This window comes from Mus caroli, unplaced genomic scaffold (assembly GCF_978045245.1).
Source record: "Mus caroli unplaced genomic scaffold, Mus_caroli_1 scaffold_17, whole genome shotgun sequence".
Taxonomy (NCBI): domain Eukaryota; kingdom Metazoa; phylum Chordata; class Mammalia; order Rodentia; family Muridae; genus Mus; species Mus caroli.
Window position 1 is genome coordinate 26,220,638 of NW_028227272.1, and position 21,111 is coordinate 26,241,748.

At 42.1% G+C, this 21,111-nt stretch overlaps 1 protein-coding gene across 2 annotated transcripts; it reads left to right on the forward strand.

Moving 5' to 3' along the window:
* Nucleotides 1–476: 476 nt before the first annotated feature.
* Nucleotides 477–21,089, forward strand: Plaat1 (phospholipase A and acyltransferase 1). Of its 2 annotated transcripts, none has more exons than XM_021185277.3 (4): nucleotides 477–563; nucleotides 8,292–8,430; nucleotides 11,005–11,270; nucleotides 18,755–21,089. In XM_021185277.3, exons 2-4 carry the CDS (start codon nucleotides 8,292–8,294, stop codon nucleotides 18,851–18,853), a joined length of 504 nt encoding a protein of 167 aa, XP_021040936.1. In that variant the 5' UTR covers nucleotides 477–563; the 3' UTR covers nucleotides 18,854–21,089. The 2 variants fall into 2 exon arrangements, with proteins under 2 accessions (XP_021040936.1, XP_021040934.1); XM_021185275.3 differs by lacking the exon at nucleotides 477–563 and adding an exon at nucleotides 867–1,062.
* The last annotated feature ends 22 nt before the right edge of the window (nucleotides 21,090–21,111 follow it).

Sequence of the window (21,111 nt, forward strand, 5' to 3'; positions counted from 1 at the left end):
CCCACTTGGGAAGGAAGCACCCTGAGGTCTAGGGATGGAGGATCCCCATTTGCCCTATCTCTTCCTCCTCCTCTCTCCCCATACTTGTTGATTTTTGTCCAAGTAGCTAGTCTGTGCTTCTTCTTTGACCCCTGGGTTCTGGGTTCTAAGAAGGGCTATTTTGTGGGCACTCAAATAGGACTGTATAAGTCATGGGCTTTTCTAAAGCAATACATCTCCCACTCTTCGTTGAGTCAAAGAGGGAGAAGTTTCTTTGGGGTGCAGACCAGAGGGAAAAATGTTTGTCCCATAAGGAATCCGTGTCCAGTTTGGACATGGTGTATTGTGTATCCATGAGGACTATTCATAAACATTTCTGGGCTCTGCACAAGACAAGCCATCCTTAAAACTGTAGCATCTAGCATGGCAGAGCCTGTTATCACAAAAATTTGTCTCAGGAAGGTCCCGGTTGCTGGGAGAAAGAAACCAAGCAGGCACTGGCCTGGGGCTGAGCTGTGAGCAGGCAGATTTGTGTCGGTTACAGCCAGCTTGAGGGCTTCAGTGTCAGGTGACCAGTCTCCAAGGTAGGGACTCCCCAAGCAGGCTGGGGACTAGCAGAGGAGATGGGGAGGCTCGACCTCTGGAGGGTGCCTAGGATTTTGGCGATCCAAGTGTGCCGTGGGCACAGAGGTTCTGGGGGTGGGGGTGGCGATGGAGCCTGTTGTGTGCAAGGAGAATCCGGGGATCCCATGCCTGGGGCGTGCGTGGAGGATCTGGGTGGCGGGGAGGGCGAGGGTCTGGGCCGAGCTCCAAAGACCCGGGGTAGGCGCCAGGGACCCCACGATGCAGTCTGGCAGGCGCGCGCCAGGAACCCGCGGAGGGAGCAGAGGTGGCGCGGCGCGCGGACGCTGGCGTTGACGCAGCGGAGGGAGGCTGTGGTGGCCTTGGCTGTGGCCTTGGCCTCAGGGCGATGCGGATGGAGTCACCCAGGGTCTGCTAGCGGCACCGCAGCGAGCCCGTGGAGAACCCGGGAAGCCCGTCACTGCCTCCAGGGCACTAAGACAACTCAGCTTGAGCAGGGAGGTGCGTTGGGGGAGGGAATGGATGCGCTCTAGGCGCTAGGCAACCTTGTTTCTCTCTGTCGCAAAGTTCAGAGGTGAAACAGCTGCTGACTAAAACCCAGCCTCCTCTTTTTTTTTTTATAAATGGGAGCAGGGGAACAAGAGACCTGCTTGGAAACTGTTGAGTGGCCGAACAGATACTGGAAACTCAATCTGCTGGGCAGAGCAGACTTCTCAGCTCACTGACGTGACTACCAGAGTGACCAAATTTGTCTTAGATCCTGGAACGGGGGACGGTGATATTATCTTGGCCTTTAGTACTATGATTATGACTCGTGTTCTGAAAGCCGTGAACAGGTCTCTAGTTCTTGGCTCCTGTATTCATTTAACATTTACTAGGCAGGTATTTGTGTCACTCTCTCTGCTAGGAACGGGATGCCTAGAAATAAACAAGAAACAGCCCTCTATCTGGGAAAGCAGAGAAGGTCCCCAGACACCAGTTACTGACGCAGGTTCAGGGAAATAGAGCTTCAGGGAATTCAAGAGGTTTCATTATGGCAGACAGAGAGTTGGTGGGGTGAGAGAGTGAGCCAAGATCTTGGCAAGATTAAGATGGAGTCAGTACCAGGGAGCCTAGGAAGAAACAAAGCATGGTTTTGATGCGATGGTTTATGCTGAATTTGTCCCAGAGTGAAAGCTCTCAGGTGCAGGGTAAATTCTGGGATAGGATTCATCATGCTCCGGGATCTGAGTGCAAGACACTCTAGACACACAGCGTCACAGGAGCCTCTCCTCTCAGCGGAGCATGGCTGTGGATGGAAATGGGAACCTATCTAAATCGGATGGAGAGGCTCTTGGAGGCTGGGGAGCCGGTGATCAGTAGTGACTATGTTTCACACTTCCACGAGTATTTTTGGAGGGAGCCAGGGAAACACTCTCCTGGGTATCCTACAAGACCGGCGGTCTCGTAGACGTGAATAGCATTCATGAAATGTCCCTATAACCGTCTCTGTGCAGTACACTTATTTCTTTTGATGCCTCCCCAGATGCATCTGAGGTAGTGCAATAAACAGAGAAGTCCGTTTTTGTAATTGGAAAATGAAATCCTTGTACAATATTGAGTGCCTATGTTCATGCTGGCCTTCCTTGAGCACTATATGATTCTGTGCATGTGAGCTGTTGGGTAAATCTTCGTAGCTCTTTGCCGAATGTGTGGTTCTGGAAAGCACGTAGATAGGTCTAGCATCACCTGGAAAGGCCTCCTGGGTAGAAGAGAAATACAGACTCCTAAGCAAGGCTTCATTTGTTCCTTATATGAGCGTTTATATGAAGCATATATTTCTGCGTTTTTGAATCTTCTCCCTCTAACGGATCTGAGAAGAGGGAAAGATGCCATGACTTTTAGCCACATCTCCTTTGATTAATTATTAATTACATTCAGTGGCATAATGGAGCATGAAATTGGCGTAGGAAGATAGACTTGAAATTGAATCTCAGATGTGTCACACACTGCCTGTGTGACTTTAGACCTGGCATGAACTCAATTGGTCTCTACAATCAGCTTACAAAGTCACCACTCTAATCCTTGATGTGTCCATCCTGTGGCCACACCACCTTCCCTCCTGTCACTGTCTTAAACCCCGAGAACACCATTTACCCACTACGTTCATTCTTTTGTCATTTCAAGAAGACCATGGGGTAGAGTCACAAAGAACGTAACCTTCTGACATTGCTTTTGTTTGTTTGGTTGGTTGGTTTTGTTGTTGCTGTTTTTTTTTTCACTCAGCATAATTCCCTGTTTCAGGTTTTGTTGACAAGTATGAGCTGTACACATCAAAAGTGTGATAATTCTACATATGAGAAGGGTATACATTGGTTAAATTCAATTCAACCCTCCCTCATGTGCCATTCCCAATCAGTACAGAACATTATTCAACTTTCAAACTTACTTTTTAAGTTTCTACATGAGGAAGAATATGCAGCCCTTGCCTTTCTATGTCTGGCTTACTTCATTTATTTGTTTTGTTGGAGACGAAGTTTTTAAATTCTTTATATAGCCGGGATGGCAGCCCCTCCTTGCCAAACATAGTTTGCAAATATTTTCTCCATCCTGTGGGCTGTCTTTTCATGCTGTTCGGTGTTTACTTTACTGTTTGGAAGGTTTTAGTTCTGTGTAATTGCACTTGGTTATTTTTGTTGTTTCCTATGCTTTGGGGAATCCCATCCAGAAAATCATTATTTCTGTCTATGCCTTGAAATACCTCCCGTGTTTTCTTCTATGACTTCTAGTGTGATATTCAGGTCCTTGGCCTGCTTTGCATTGAGTTTTAGATAAGTGTTTGGAGATGGTGGTTCCTCAAGATCTGAGGGACATTCTCAGCAGTTATCTCATTGAATGGAGTTTCCTGTGCCTTTAATATTAATCTTTTCTGTTATTCTGCCACACACACACACACAGTCTTCAAATTCACATACTGTTTCTTCCACCAAGTCTAGCCAGTTGTTGAGGCTTTCAGGGGTGATAATCTAATGGATTCGGTGACCTCCTCATGTCCAAGATTTCAGCCTGCGTCTCTCTGCTGAATTCTCATTTCTATCCTGCAGTGTCTGCCTGACTTCATTTAGCTGTTAATCTGTATTCTTGAGGATCACATTGAGATTTTTTTTAATAACCATTTTTGAGTTTTTTTATCCATTTTAATTTATTAGAAACCTGTTGCTAAAGAATGATTATGTTCTTTTAGGGAAGTAGCCTATTACCCTTTCTTCATATTGCTTGTACTTCTACTTTGAGATTTGTGCATTTGCTAGGTCAGTGTCTCTACCACTTTTAAGGGGTGCCCTTAGTAAGTCTCTTTCTTCCGAAGATATCTCTTGGAGTGGGATGTTTGTCCTGTGATAATGACTTTGATTCTAGGTGAGTTCTGCAGTATAGTTTTCCTATAACTTTTATGGTTATTGTTTATATGTTTGGCAGAGTCTCAGACCCTCTCCATGTGCCGTGAGAATGGAGATACTCTGGCAGTTCAGATGGGTGTGGTGTTTTACAGCAGAGGGCATGAGGTCCTCAGTGTAGGGTTAGTCCTATTTGTTCCATGTTTCTATCCAACTATCCTGCTACTGGCAAAGGCCTCTACTTGTGGTGGCTAGGACTGGGACCTACTATACCACTTATGGCGGCCAGGACTCTTGTAGTGGGACCCACTGCACTCCTATGGGGGTAATTTTGCCCAGTCCTAGTTTCATTAAATTCAGAATGGACCATGCGGCAGCCAGACAGCAGTAAGAACTCCAGTTTTTCTCTTTACTGCTTCAGTGACTGTTCCTGCCAACGAGTGGGTCAGGGGGCAGAGATGAGTACACTTCCCTCAGCAGGTTCTGTTTGGCAGTGTATGGCTGAGGTAGGACCTGATCTCATGGAGGTGCCCAGGACCCTCCTAAAAAGTCCCCTATATGCCTGAGAATCATGGAGGCCTACTCCCCACCTTATTCCTAACAGGCTCCTGAATATAGGTCTTGGGGAAAGGGCTGTGGGAACCATGTGTCAGTCCTGACACTGGCCCTAGTCCACATGTGGTTAACTATATTCGGGGTCTCAGAGAGCCAATACTTCCAATCTGCTAGCACCAAACCCCTACAGAGCAGGACATCCCGCAAATTAGGCACAGTTACCCTGCTGTGCCTTGGTCGATTCAAGAGTCAGCTATCTGCCGAGCCAATGCTAGGGTGTGTTTGTGTAATACAAAAGATTGAGTATGCAGGGATTTTTTATTTCAAGATGGGTGCTTGTCACCATATCCTGAACCTTCCCTAGGAAGGAACCCTTTCCCAAAGCCAGGCTTTGCAGAATTCTACTCTACTGTGCAGAGTTCAGGTTACTAATCTAAATGGGCTGTGAGCTGACTATCCAGTAGCTAGGACTGTCACCATCCACATGGATGGCGCTTGCTGGAACTCTCCCTTTCAGCTCACTCCTCCCAAAGGAAGACCACTTCTTTTCTATTGTAGAGCTGGGGTGGCAGATGCTGGGGCATTTTGCTTCTCTTGCTATGGTCCCAGGTCTCTGAATTTTACTGGACTGCAGTCTCTGTTGGGTGGATCCCCAGTGTTTTCTCTTCTCCATTGGCCTCCAATGCAGCTCGGCATAGATCGCTCTGCTTGTTCTTTGTAGAAGGGAAGTGAATACTGGGCACTTCCTTTTATTCTATTTATTTTTAAAGATTCATTTATTTTATGTTCATTAGTATTTTGTCTGTGTGATGGTGTTGGGTCCCTTGGTACTGGAGTTGCAGACAGTTGTGACTGCCATGGGGTACTGGGAATTGAACCCTGGTCCTCAGGAAGTGGACTCTTAACCGCTGATGCAACTCTGTGCAGCCCCCTTAGTTTTTTTTTTAAATAAAAAACTCCTACTTTTAGAAAGAGTTACTAATTTACTTGTTAAAAAAGTGTGCCTCTGTGCGTGCACCTATGTGAGTTTGTGTGCCTGTAGAGACCAAAGAGGCAAAGATTGCTCTGGAACTGGATTTACAGAAACCTGCCTGATGTATGTTCAGAGAACCAAACCCAGGTCCTTTGCAAGAGCACTAAGTGCTCTTAGCCACCGAGCTATTTCACCCTCCTTGTGTGTGTTGAGCACATCTATTCAGCTATCTTGAACATTGAGAGAGTGCTGGTACTTGTTGCCGTTCTCCCACTGAAGGTTGGCTGAATTATTTGAAACTATTAGGAATAAAGTCATATTTTTGAGAGTAAATATATGTACTCTGCTAACTTAATACTAAGGCTTTTGCCCTATTTTACCCATATTCATGTGTATTTGTGTGTGTATATGTATGTGTGTGTTTCTTTGGGTGTATGTATGCAGATGTGTGAAGGTATTGTGTATGTATGTGTGTGTATATATGTGTGTATCTCTGTCTGTCTGTCTGTCTCTCTCTCTCTCTGTATTTCTCTCTCTCTCTCTGTATTTCTCTCTCTCTCTCTCTCTCTCTCTCTCTCTCTCTCTCTCTCTCTCTCTCTCTCTCTCCCTCTCATGTCTACTGGTGATATTTGGATATTTTCCCACTGGAGATACTCAATTACTGTAGCTCCAATTGTTGAAAATCTGTTGTGAGATGACATATGACTCTCATTTGCTGAAATGATTTTTGGAGTTCACTTTTCTTTATCTTAAGAAACAAGGGCTTTACACTAGGACCTGATGGCTGTTATTTAAGCTATACTTCTAGAAGCTCTGGGATTCCAGAAGCCACAGTTAGGAAAGGGTGAAGCAGAGAGTTTCTGAGGTTCCCTTTTGGAGAAATTTGCTAGGATATATAAAAGGTTAGAGTGAGAAGCCACACTTCCCCTTACATGTTAACATGGAGGTCTCGCTTAGACTCTGGGAGTTATTTACCAGGCATGCTTATCATCCTACCATTTGTTAAAATAAACCATAATAGGCTTTGTGCGGCTAATTCACCTACACTTTGTGGGTTATGTTTCAGACTACATGCCAGAGACTGAAGTGTGTTACTTATTAAATTTTACAGTGAGACCACCCATTCCATAAAGTCATACATCTTGTCTCAATGGCATAGCAGGGACCAAATCACACATATAACATGGTCCAATCTAAAGATTTATAGAAAACAATACTGTCTTATTATCCACTTGAATAGTTTTTTTCAAGGTATTCAGAGATTATTTTTCAAGATATTCATAACAGCTTGTAATTTACAAAGAATGCTTTCAATAGCTTTCTGAGATAAACAACTCAGCCTACATTATTATGCCTGTCTTAACTGTTGTTGCTTGGTTTTCTGTTAGTGAACAAAATGTGAACATCCATATTAAGAAAGACTAACATATTTGGGAAGACGGGTAGACTTAATGTGTTTATATAATTGGTTTGTAGTTACTTTTCAACAGATGGACAGCTTACATTTGGCTGTGTTTCTGTGACAGTGTGATGAATGAAGATTTCTGACAGAGAGCATGCAAATATTCAGGGAAACACCCTTCCAGTATTAATAATTGGTTTTTAAGAAAGACTTCTACAGTGCCAAGGAAGTAAGGAAAACTGTATCCCCATGTCCTTAGCCTATGCTATTATGTGAATGAGATGGAAGTTTCTAGCATTTGTATTTCATTGATGGGGAGTCTATAGTGTTGCAAGACAGCACGATGGTGAGGAACATCATTGTCAGCTAAAGACTCAGCATGTGTACAGTCCTTATTCTTCCTCTGATTGAGGAGATGCATGTGACTCCCTCTTGCTGACTTATTCTATTTCTGTGACTACATAGAAAGTGTAACCTCTGCAAGACCAGCTGTCAGAAGCATGTGTGCTTTCTAAAGGGTGTTGATTGAGAAGGAGAAAAATGTTGCCACCTTGGAAATTCCAGGTCACATTCACCAATGCAGTGAGCTTCCCCATCCTGCACCTTGTCTGCTTCACTGTTTCTGGAATCACAGTAAGGGATGGGGTGGGGCTGGTTGTCATGGTTACGGGGACAAAAGACATCAGAGATGTAGCAGGTGGAAGCCAGAGTCTTAAACACTGCTGTAGTACAGAGCACATTCTGAACTTGGAAGAAATGTTCCAGAGCCCGCATTGCACCTGAATGTCTGGCTTGATATCCATCTGGCTTGTAGCCTGTCTTTCCTTAAAATAAAGTGGCAGAGTGAGTTTTGTGGTACAAGATATTTCTTACATGTTTTTACTGTTCACAGTGTTCAGCATCCACCCACACTTATGCTTCTTGCTTGTACTGCACATCACACAGTCTCAAAGAATTCTGATCTTAGACTCTGGACCCCTGACTACTTCCCACTAGGGAAGCAAGTGTGGACTGACACTTATTGTTATTTTGTTTTAGAACATTTGCATAGTAAGACAAACATACATTTGCTTTCCCTGTATTTCTCCTCCCCGTTCCAAACAAGGGATATTTTGAAACTTAATTATTACTGAAATTTTGTACAGAAGGAAGTTCTACAAACAAATTCTAGATGTAAAGAACAGGCTTTGTAAGCACCACTGTAGAGGAATTTTCAGGAGCTTCCCCTCCTCCCCTTGCTGCTAACACACACACACACACACACACACACACACACACACACAAAGAGAGCACTGTGAGTCTGAGTCGTTACCAGAGGTCATCTCAGTAATTTCTTTGTCCCTCTGATAATGTGGAACCAACCCTTGCTCGGCTTCTCATCCTGTGAGTTGAAACAGCAAGCTCATCTTTATGCCTGTCCTTACAGATGGCAGTGAATGATTGCTTCAGTCTGACCTATCCTCACAACCCACACCCAGGAGACTTGATTGAAGTGTTCCGTCCTTGCTATCAGCACTGGGCACTGTACTTGGGTGATGGCTACGTGATCAACATTGCACCTATAGGTAAGATTTGTTTCCAGGGGCCCCCTGGGAGCTTTTAAGTTGTATTGTATTTAGAAGCAATCACAGATAAGATCATAAAGTAGATAAAATGCAGAAACTAAATCCTACTAATTTAGAAAATGATATTCAAAGACCAAAGCATCGTTTAAAAGATTCCACAGACATTAAAATTAAAATCTCTAAAAAGTTCCTAACCACAAGTGAATGATGACTTGAGGGAGGCATTGGCCCCAAACATGACTAGACTCTGTGTCCTTATGTCTCACACATGTGGGTGACTTTACTTAATTCAGCCGCTACTCATAGGTTGTGTAGTATGTGATGAATGCCTCTCTGGGTGTTGTGGCTGCCCAGCTATATAGATATCTACACAATGGTACTTGTACTTTCACAGACAGCGGGAGAGAAGAAGAACAAATTATTAGACTGCTAGGAAGGATGTAGAAAATCCAACTGAGGAAGGTGGCTGGTGAAGCCCTGGATCTAGGAAGAAAAGAGTGGGGAAAGGGGTTGAGGGGTGCACTACAGTTAGGAGAGTTCTGCAAGGAAGCAGCATCCAAAGATGAGAGAAAACTAGTTCCATTGTCCCTGGGAAACTCGTGCCTCCGAGGAGAGGCAGCAAAAGCCAAGAACACAAGCCTCGAAGTGGGAAGCTAAAAACAGTTGACAAAAGAAGAGAACAAACATTTCAACTCTATACCCACCGTTATAGAGTGAGACACTGACTGATTTCTCACCCATCTCTTTAGCAAAGGATAGAATGATAGTGTGCAGTGTGGGCAGAGACAGGGGAACTTGGTACAAGGATATGGTCGGTGGAAATAGAAACTGATAATGCCATTCACAAAACCAGTTTCACAGTATGCATTAAGTGTTTTCAAAGATTTCTTATACTCTGCATCTAATTTTACTTCCAGGAGTCTGGGGAAACATTTAAAAATGTAGACAAATTTCATGTCTAATGGAATTTAAGAAAACGAGACAATGGCTTAATTTTCAACAGGGGGCTGGTTAAGCACATTATGACTTAGCAAGTAGGTATGAGGTATCTGTGTCTGTTAGAATCCTTGAGTTGTATATCACAGAAATAAAGCTAACACTAGCTTAAGCAAACAATCAAAAAGACAAGTCCATGGCTTACATTAGAAAGGGTTGAGCTGGCCTTGGACAGCTCCAGGGTTAGGAATGTCATCACATCAGGACCTTCAGACTCACATGTGTCTTCTCTCTCCTGCCTGTTGTTGTCATTCCTTGACTGTGGAAAGAAACAGAGACAGCTCACAAGCTGAGGCTCCATTCTTCCAGTTCAATGACTCAACAGGAAAGAGCTAATCTGCTCTCTCTGTGTTGGAGTTTAGAAATCATGGAGAATGACTCTAAATTGGCCCGTTGTGAGCCACAACTCCATTTCTGAAGAATAAGATGTAATACAGTGATTGGCTCTGGCAGGCAGTTAGAGGAAGAAATAGGCAATGGTGGAACTATAATAAGATAAAGCAACTATAATAGCAATTTTAAAAGCATACTTTTAGACATGTTTAACTATTTGGGAGATGGTCTTAATATAATATTTTAAAATGTCTAAAGTGCAATATGTGACATAAAACTTCACTTAAAAGAAGTGTGACATATATCAATGTATACAACATCTGTTCCTGTGTACTTCCAGTGTCTATAATATAAACTGATGAATGTTGCTGCTCTGTTGAAGAGACTGAGATAGAAGAGGAATGGAAAACGATTTCGATTTAAGTCAAAACTGAAAGAGAAACTTACATGGCAGTTTATGTAGAGTTCCTTCCTCCTAGTAGTTACAGGAATATGATATTCATAAAAGGTAGGCACATGTGGAGAGAGAGCAGGTCCCAGAATATGCCAAGTCACAAGGAGTCATGGTACTGGCATAACGGGCCCAGATACAAAGGGTCCTGGCCATCTAGGCTATGATTATCAGTAGAGGTATCTCAGGCGAAGAGAAGAGACTGAAGGATTCTTCAGGCAGGGAAAACATAGAATGGGGCACTATCTGTGTTCTGCCTACTGAAGTTAGCTTCAGGTTTGTGACATTAGTTTGCTGGCCAGAGGAAATGACAGAAAGAAGACAGGATCTTCCAGCAGGAAATGTGGACTTACGTTAAAGCCCAGGGAAGAGCAAGTGTATGAAGAGCAAGTGTATGAAGTACAGAGAGGTGGTAGAATTAGAACACACCACTCCTAACCCCTCAGATATCCATTTGGAAGAGTTCAGATGCTATGAAGGAACAGGCACAATAGACTAATTGGTCAATAATCTTAATCCTACCTTGTTAGAAATGTATGCAAAAAAATCTCTCATAATACCAATCATTAAAGGCCTTACTTCCCAAGAGCAGGCAGAGAATTTCATGCAACTTGTATTCTCCCTCATATGTAATTGAGAACAGTGTGTGGATGAGATCAAGCACTTTTAGTTTACTGCCTAAGGAGAAGAGAGCAATCGAAGTTCCCCCAGCATTTCTAGCATTCATTCCTAGATGACATTGGTACTCTGTGGACCAGATCACTAAGCCCCACCAACCAACGTTCTCATTACAGATGGCATTCGCTCATCATTTACAAGTGCCAAGTCTGTGTTCAGCACAAAGGCCTTGGTGAAAATGCAGCTTTTGAAGGATGTTGTGGGAAATGACACATACAGAATAAATAACAAGTACGACACAACATACCCTCCTCTTCCTGTGGAGGAAGTGATACAACGGTCAGAGTTCGCTATTGGGCAGGAAGTAGCCTATGACTTGCTGGTCAACAACTGTGAGCATTTTGTAACCTTGCTGCGCTATGGAGAAGGAGTGTCAGAGCAGGTGAGTTTTCTTTTAAAGGTCCAATAAGTTTCTCACATTGAGAAAATCCTATCTGCCATGAGAAAGGTCCTACACTTCAACCAAAATGCAAAGAACAAGAGAAGTTGGAAACACCAAAGGGCAGAGAAGGAGGCTATTAAAAATATAGTAAGTTAGAGATCAAACAGACTAAGACTTGGACATCTTGAAATCTGGACTGGAAGGGGACGTGAGGTAGCATCAAATCCATAGCTTCCTGTCAGCCTTACTGACCCCACCAGTCACAGTTTTCATTACTCCCCCATTCAGCAACCTCAAAACAACCACGCCATGTACAGAAAATAATGGAGCAAAAAAGGAAGACAAATGGGTTAATTAGTAGATTCTTTCCTGGTAGGGAATAGCGGCCAACCAATGACATGCCTTGAAGGATTGGTAAATGTTTCCTATTTCTTTACAATGTGACTTTTTAATGAAATGTTGTGATGTTTAATTCAATGGGCTTCTAAATGACTTTTCATGTGTGGGCTGACTTCGGTGTATCTGATTCTTGTAATAGTGCAATCTTGTAGATCTCCAGTACTATTTTGTAGTGTTATAGTGGATTCCCAACAAAGTGAATATTTACCTGACTTGCCTTTACCTTGCCTGTCTTTAGGCCCGGGTAGCTCCATCTCTATGGACTTAACCCAAAGATTATTAAGGCAATGTAAGAGAAAAAAATGTTAGAAGGAGAGGCCCTGTTTGTATAAAAGTGTTACTATTTAAACTTAAAAATCCTAGATAGTTTATTGTTTGTTTGTTTTTTAGAAAAGAACTCATTGGCAATGTGCTCCCACCAGGAAGTACATTAACAGTGGATGTTCATTCACACACACACACGCACACACACACACACTGCCACAACACAGAGGCCACACACAAATTGTTCTTTTACTTTATGTTGAAAGCTGGTGCATTGGTAAGAAATGTGCTCTATCTGCATAACTGGTAATTATCCAGCTAAGTAGCACGTTATTTACAGCCTAATAAAAAAAGCATCTGTTGTGCTTTGGATATATAGTATCCCACCAAAGTCATGCATGGCATGTTCCTCAGCTGGTGGCTGTTTTTCAGATATAACTGGATTATGGGATCTTACGTAATGATTAGGTTGTTCACTGCATTAGCAAATACTATTTATGCATTTAATTTCTGCAAATGGGTGGACAGTGGTCAGAGAAATATAAATTTCTGTTATATCCAATAAATCACTTTGCATATCTATTCTATAACATAGTATCTACGACTTACAAGCCTGTGCTTTTATTATAAATGTATTGCTCATTTCTATTTTTATCAAGAAGGCAGCTCTTTGGGTTAGATACTCTTATAGCGACAACGAAGCCAAAAGAGATCAATCAACCGATCAATCAATCAACTAACCAACTAAAAATCAGAACCCAAACAACAGCAGAATAAATGAAGGTTGTTAGAAGAAACCTGAGGAGGTGGTAGATACATGTGTGGTATTGGTTAGGATGGCATTTTATGGATTTAAGCCCACCTCCAAATAGATCAACTTGCCCATATTAAATACTTACAGCCTTTTGCTTGCTAATAATACTTCAGTAATGTGGTAGTTTGGTTGAATAAGAACAGATTACAACCCTCTCCCTTTGAATTTCATCTGAGACTTACTCTATTTTGCTTTTCATAGGAAGACTCAAAACCCATAGGGGGATCATTTCCTCAACCAATAGTGGAACCAGTCTCTAACAGATACTGGTGAGAATGGTACATGAACCTGCTTCGTAAACTTGTAAATGCATTTTTGAAAGTGGCTATTTTTCTTTATTTCCAGCCAGCTTACAAATGAATGAGAGCGAGACTATGGTTTATTTAATATAGCTATACCACACAATTCCTGAGCATTCATTGTTCTATTCTAGTCCTCTAAACTAATGTGGTTACCTCCTAGCCCAAATACCTGAGATACTTGCATTTGGATTCTGACCCTCTGGGCTTCAGTTATGCTCTCCCATGATGTCTTCAGGTCCCCTTCCTCATGGTGAATCTTCCCTACCTTGGTCTCTCCCAGAATTCTCTCTCTTCCCAGAGGTTATACCGTATTCTCTCTATTGCCTAGTTATTGGCCTTTTGCAGCTTTTATTGACAAGGCAGAGAATAAGTGGTGAGCATTGTTTATACAAACTGAAGACAGGAGATTCTTTTTTATTAGATATTTCTTCATTTGCATTTCAAATGCTATCCCGAAGGTTCCCTATACCCTTCCCAACCCCCCCCCCCCCCGCCGGCTCTGCCTGCTCCCGAACCCACCCACTCCCACTTCCTGGCCCTGGCATTCCCCTGTACTGGGGCATATGATCTTTGCAAGACCAAGGGCCTCTCCTCCCTTTGATGGCCGACTAGGCCATCCTCTGTTACATATGCAACTAGAGACACAGCTCTAGGGGTTACTAGTTAGTTCATATTGTTGTTCCTCCTATAGGGTTGCAAACCCCTTTAGCTCCTTGGGTACTTTCTCTAGCTCCTTCATTAGGGGCCCTGTGTTCCATCCAATAGATGACTGTGAGCATCCTCTTCTGTATTTTCCAGGCACAGGCATAGTCTCACAAGAGATAAGCATTACAATGCCATGACTGGATTGAAACCCGATAACGGAATAAAGAAATCAGCATTTGAATAATACAAGGATAATGCACAAAGCACAAAAACATCAGCCCTACAGAGTGCTAGCGCTCTGTTGGCATGAATTAATGTCCTTTCTTTATTCACTGGCTGGATGACTTTGGATATACCATATATGCTCTTTACTGTACCCTCGAGTTATTTTATAATTAAAGATTTAGAAGTATTTGAAGTCTTTTAATTAGCTATATTACAGATTTTGTCCTAACAAACATGTGCTATGCTTTGGATCTACAGCATCTAGCTGAAGGCACATATGCCATGTTCTACAGATACCAGCTATTGTGTTGAGAAATAATCAGATCATGAAGTCTAACACCTAATCAATGGGTTCATCTACTGATCGGTTCCTAATCTGATGACATTATTGCAAGGTGCCGTGAACTAGATGGACAGAATTGGAAGAAACAGGTGGAGGATGCCTCTGAAGTAGGTGTCTTGTGTCCACCCTCTTCTGAGGCATCTCTCTCATTCCCATCAGGCCTGAGGGAAGCTGCTTTCTTCCACCACAACCTAACCTTACTCTTTAGTAACTTTGAACTTAGAGATGTTTCCTTGGGAAATAACAATGAATTCTCTTTTTAAAAAAATATAGAAGTGATTAAAAGGGTAGAAGGATTATGATCTTGTTTATGTTTTCCACTGTTTTGTTGTTGTTGTTGGTTTTGTTTTTTTGTTTTTTGTTTGTTTGTTTGTTTGTAGTTGCATAAAACCAACAAGCAATCTTTAGAGCAGTTTTTAGAATTACAACATTGTCCTGACTGTAGAGCAGTCTCTCAGCTCCTTACACATATAAATCCTCCTCCATCCGTGTCTCCTATAGAAGTACTACATTTCTAAATCATTGGTGAGCCAACACTGAAAACTCATGTCAACCAAAGACCATGGTTCACATCAGAATTTCTTCTTTTGTGTTGAATGTTTTATGAATGTAGACAAACGTATGACATATCTATCATTATATTATTGATAACTTCCCTACACTGAAATTCTTCTGTATACTACCTAACCTTACCCTTTCACTCTAGACCTGGGCAACCTTATTGGATATTCTTTAAGTATATGCATGTCCTTATCTTTGTTGAATGTCACATAGTTGGAATCAGGTCATATGTTGCCTTTTGGTGGCATATCAATCATTTTGCCTATATCCAAATTTGGTTTGTTTATTTTTCTATTGATTTTAAGACTCTTTTGTATATTTTAAATGAGTCTTTAAACAAACTTTTCGTTTGCAAATATTTTATCCAGCCTGTGGCTTAATTTTTCAATACTATTCCAAGTTCCATAAGTAACATTTTTATTGTTATAGTTCAAATAAGCTACTAAAATTATCTATCTTTATATAAGATGGCCACACCCTTTAATGAGCCTGCAGAAGCCAGCATGTAAACTCACCATGCCTGCTCTTCAGTTCGTTGCTAAAGTTGTTGAGTCTCAGAAAATAGACATTGATAGTCATATAAGACCTGCTATATTGATGGCATTCATAGCCTCAGATTCAGCCTGTTTCACTGGCTTCTCGGAGCCTCAGAATGAGGCCTTTGCTAAGGCCTTCAAACATAAGATCTTGAAAAGGAAAAGTGTCCAGGGTCAGACAGGTGACCTTATAATCCTGAATAAGCCATGAGGTAATAGTTCTGCCAAGACCATTGTGAGATGTTCAAAGCCTGTAGGTCAGTTCCCAATACACATAACTCCAAGAGACTGTACAGTTTAGATGGGGTTTTGCTACCTGGAATGGGATGGCCTGAAAGAGCATTTGGTGTTTGAGAAAATACTTACACATCATGGGGAGGAGACTTTATTAGAATAGTATCTGCCCTTTGATCAAATTATATATCCCTTCTCTAAGCCTCCAGTTAATGAGATTTCTCCAATGTCTCAGCTTTCTAGAAGCTGAAGGATATCTAGTCAATTGTGCTTGCATCTTGCTAGGGCCACCCTAAGTCCAAGCTTCTATAATTTTTCTGGAGTTGGAACCCGAAGTCATTTAACTCTATTTGCTGCCTTATTAAGCTTTATGTTTTCAGTTCCTACCCCACGTCCTTGGGTTAGACCTTCTTGGCTTCAGGCCTTGCTCTTTATTATTCTTGGGAATTTTATGTACACAGCACTTTTCTTTGTTTGTTGGTTGGTTTGTTTTTGATATGCATAATCTAAGACCTCACCCTGGCCTCAGGGGGGCAGTTCAGGCTACTCACATCAGGCTGTTCCTTCTCTCTTCATTCTTTACAAACTCTTCCACTTCTCTTTCTCTCAGACTTGCTACATACTTGTTCATTATAGTGACATCAAGTGTGTCTTGGGGTGTCTTTGGCACACCTCTCACCTTTTGATATTCTTAGTGAATAATTTAGGTAGTGGTCACTAAACATTATAGGTAACATAAGCATAAAATTACCAAATAAGTAAAAGTAAAATTATAGAAGAAAATAGGATTTACAGGGTAAGGCCAGGCTGTATGCATGATCATTCTTTCCACTTGAAATATTTTTGAGGGATTAGAAAGGGATGAATTTCTAGGGTCATTCTGTTGTAATCATCTTGAAACATCTTGAGGAAGAAAGAGTTACCTTACAGGTTGCAGTCCATCAATGGACATCAGAGCAGGCCAAGAGGAACTACCTGGAGACAGTTCTGCCTGCTATTGTATACATTATCTCTAATCAAGGAACTCCCTTTGTCTTAGTTAGGGTTTTACTGCTGTGAACAGACACCATGACCATAGCAAGTCTTATAAAAAACAACATTTAGTTGAGGCTGGCTTACAGGTTCACAGACTCAGTCCATTATCATCAAGGTGGGAGCATGGCAGCATCCAGGCAGGCATGGTACAGGCAGAGCTGAGAGTTCTACATCTTCACTGGAAGGCTGCTAGGAAAAGATTGGTTTCCAGGCAGCTAGGGTGAGGGTTTTAAAGCCCAAGCTCACAAGGGGATACCTACTCCAATGAGGCCACACCTCCAAAGAGTTAGGCATATTCAAACCACCACACCCTTCACATCCAAGAAATACAGCAAGGGCAAACTACTTGATTTCTGGCTCCTGGGCTGGTTTATACTTAGCTAGCTTTCTTATGCATCCCTGGAACAGCTGCTCAGGGAATGGAACTATTCACAGTGGGCTAGGCCCTCCTCTATCAATACCACATGCCTACAGGGAGATCGTTCAACGGATACACCCTTCTCTGGTGATGCTAAGCTGTGCCAGGTTGGTGGTTAAAGCTGACTAGGAGAAGAAAGGAGTCACAGGTGTAGGCCCTTCTGACTGCAGGCTCTCATAACCAACTGAACACACGCTGTAAATGTAGGGAGCAAATTCTCCTTCAACATGCCTCTGTCCTGTCAGTTTGCAGCAAGGAAGCAGCAGGGAGGGAGACAGTACAACATTTCAGAAATATGTAGGTAGAGGCTCCATAGTACAAGCTTATGAGTTATACAGAGGGAGCTAGCAACTGTGACCTCAGCTAGGTTAAATCAAAAAAAAAAAAATGTTTGCTTTATTTGAAAGCCATGACTCTTGAATCCCAGAGACTTAACGTTGTCTTCTGCGTCTGTGATGACTCCAATATCCGAATATGACTTTTCAGTCATAACACTGCTCTCAAACCCTGAGAACGCAAGGCAAATATTAGCTGAGTGCCATGAAAACCATGAATTTCATTAGCTACCCTCATCATGATGATGATTAATAATCTAATGGCTATGAACGCCTGAACTCTTTTATGGACAATTGAGTTTGAGAATAGCTTACTCTGTCTATATGAAAACCAGTTTGACATGATAGTTGACTAATATTGACTCTTCTTAAACCGTACTGACTTGGTTTCCTGTGACAAAACACAGTCTACAAGCAACTTAAGGGTTAGAGTTATGGTTAATGTTAGGGTAAATAGAATGTTTATTTCATCTTACAGGAGACATTTCATCATTGAAAGAAGCTAGGGTACAAAGTCACACAGATTCTGAGTCAGAAACCACAGAGGAGCACTGCTTGATGGCTTTGCTGTCCATGGTTCACCTACCTTGCTTTCCTTTACAACACAGGACTTCCTGTCCATAAGTGGCACTCCCCACATTTGGCTGAGCCCCCCCCTCACATCAATCATTAACCAAGATCCCCTTCCCCCACATGCCCATAGGGCAAGCTGATAGAGGCAATTCCGCAATTGATGTCCCCCTTTCCCTGGTGACTCAACTTTCAAGTTGACACAAATGATCCAGCCCAGGTGCTTACTGTATCCAGCAAATAAGAACTTAGAGCCCCTTAGCTCAGATCACATATCATTCCCTCAGACTCTTTGAGTAATAGGCAGCCTTCAGTTAGAGAAATGCACACACACACACACACACACACACACACACACACACACAGCTTTAGTACATATCAAACTTCTGGAGGGAGAACAAGCATCTATGAAGCTTTGACTTACATCTAAACATCTTGTGGAATGATGATCATGGGCAATTGGACCATTTACTTTCAGCCTCCAAGTTCTGCAGAAGAGCACAGCATTCTCTCTCTCACCAGAAGACTATGATGAGCCACCAGGACCCATGTCCATCACGAGCTTAGGCACTGCCAAGAGCTTTAATCTTCAGGAACAGAAGACTATGTGTGTTTGTATCTTCTGCACAATTATACAAATTACAATTGTATTCATATCGTATTTGACCTTGGAGTTTTAAATACATTCATTGTGCATTAAAATAGGTCTTTGGTTAATGGAGCAAACCAAAGCTGCAAGTCAAAACTGCCATCTTTAGAATAAGATGCATTTATTTGTTTCTTTCTCTCTTGTTTCCTTCTAGGCCAACCGAGCAATCGGCACCATCGGATTGGTGGCAGCTGGTATTGATATCTTCACATTCCTCGGCTTGTTTCCCAAAAGACAAAGAACGAAATATTAGCAGTTTATTGAAGAGATTGGAATGAAGAAATTTGTGAGGAGAAAAAAAAAATCCTAGGGTGAATACTTATTTTGAATGCATCATTATTGCTCGTGGTCCCCATGATGGATGGCAGACTCTGTAATAAATTGCTTGCTGATTTTAATCTTATCATTGAGCCAAGAAAAGTTTCTCCCGACTAGCAGAGATTTGCCGTGGCAGCTTGAACAAAATGCAATTGCCTTTTGATCGAGCCAGCTGAGGATCTTAACAGAACCAAGACCACGTTTTATCTTCTGCTGTAAATATTGTTTTCCTTTTCCCTGAGGACAGCTGTTTTGCCAGAGGTGTGGAGAACCATTTGCATCCACTGCTGAGAGACAGTTGTTAGGGCCAACATCTAAATTCCTTTTCCTTTCCTTGTCAGAAAAAGGAGCGTGAACATATCCAGTAGTTTGGATACCTGGATATATATCCATGATATATCCACGTACTTAAGGATCTCTGCATGACAAAGCGTTTGAGGTAGTACCCCCATATTGCTGCACCTGTGTGGGTGGAGCATGTAAGGAGTGGGGGACTTTTGTGTGTGCATATGTATGGAATTCTTATGAATGGTGTGCATGTGGAGGGACAGTCTTGGTCTCCATCTTTTTTATTTTATTTTATTTTATAATTTATAAAAGGAGACAGGGTATGTTGTCCTTTACAGCTTATGGCGAACTAGCTAGCCTGTGGGCATCCAGAGAGTCTCCTGTCTCTGCCTCCATTTCACGGTAGGAGTTCTGGAGTTACCGAAGTGAACTAACAACCCAAGCTTCCTGTGGACTCTGGGGATCTGAGCTCAAAACATCATGCTTATGTCTAAGATGCTTTCCCCACTGAGCCCCTCTCTGATCTCTCTCTCTCTTGTCCGTTCAGACCCAGTGTTCAAGACTCAGTAATGAACAATGGGCTGTAGTTTTATTGATTTAAATGGATCCCTCCACATTGTGTAGTAGCTCAGTGGTTTGACCTTTGGGGCTTGGCAAACAATCGTTAATATTAATGCAAAGAGCTATATTTATAACAAAAAATTCCTCATCCCTTTAAAGATGTGAACTGTAAATCAAGGAATCCCCCTATTTTATTCTTTTATTTTACTGATTATGCATTGAATTAAACTCCTTCTTAATGCCATTTCTGCAGAATTCTTGATAGCAGGTCAGGCGAGGTGGGATGCAATTCTTTCTACATGAAGGTAGTATAAGGGCATCATAGCATTACCTCATAAACCACACAGCTAGCCTGGCATCCTTTTGTACCATTATCAAAAGCATGTCAATCAATAAGGAAAAAGTGCCAGTGACCATAGGGATAGAAAGTGAGAGTATGGTAAAGTCAAGTGCACAAGACTCAGTGGAAACCTCACACCTAGTAAACTGATTTGACCTTGGTACTGGAAACACTCACACTGATGAGGGTAACAGTAATGTGAAGAGAACTATGTGCTGCCACTCCCACCCAGACAGAGCCCCCTCTGTCCCTTCTTTACTTTTCTAACAGGCCCTTCTTGTTCGAACCCCCAGACTCATTATTTAGTTTTCTCAGAAGGCACGAGGTTACTTTTATCCTGAATGCAGGTCTCTGTTCCCAAATAGTAAAGAATATTCAGTTTTCTAGAAGTTTCCTATTACAGTAAGGGCAGCTGCAGCCTCTGGGCTACTTTCCCCTAGTGTGCCACCTTCTCAATAAACTATATTTGCAGGGCATTTGTCTCTGGCAGAATTACACTGCCTGTCAGGAAAGGTACTAGGACTGAGAACCAAATGCCTCTTAGGGATTCAAGTCAAACCTTTCTAGAGAACTCTGAAATCTCCACTCAAGAAGAAAAGCAAAATATTAAAAGGGAAACATCAGAAATGCACTTTTTAATCCATGGGTTTATTTCCTTATCAGTTATGTGAGGCTTTGGCAGCCTTGGTTTGCTATAAACATGGCCAACCATAGGATGGGCAGCCCTAAATAGCTGCAGTTGTTTTCCTGCAGGTACTCAATACCCACACGTTCAATGCAACTTGTACTTGGATCAGCTATTTTCCCAACACTATGAAATATCGTCTGGGCATATTTTCGGTGGTTAGGAAGGGAATCCACGTCTATCATGTTTCAAAAAATGGAATGTAAAGATCATCTGCATCAGGTGATAGGTTTCTGTAATACTAGGAAAGAAATGTCTGTATTTTTATTCAATATGTACATATAGCAAATAAAATATGCTATCTAAATGTCACACTGTG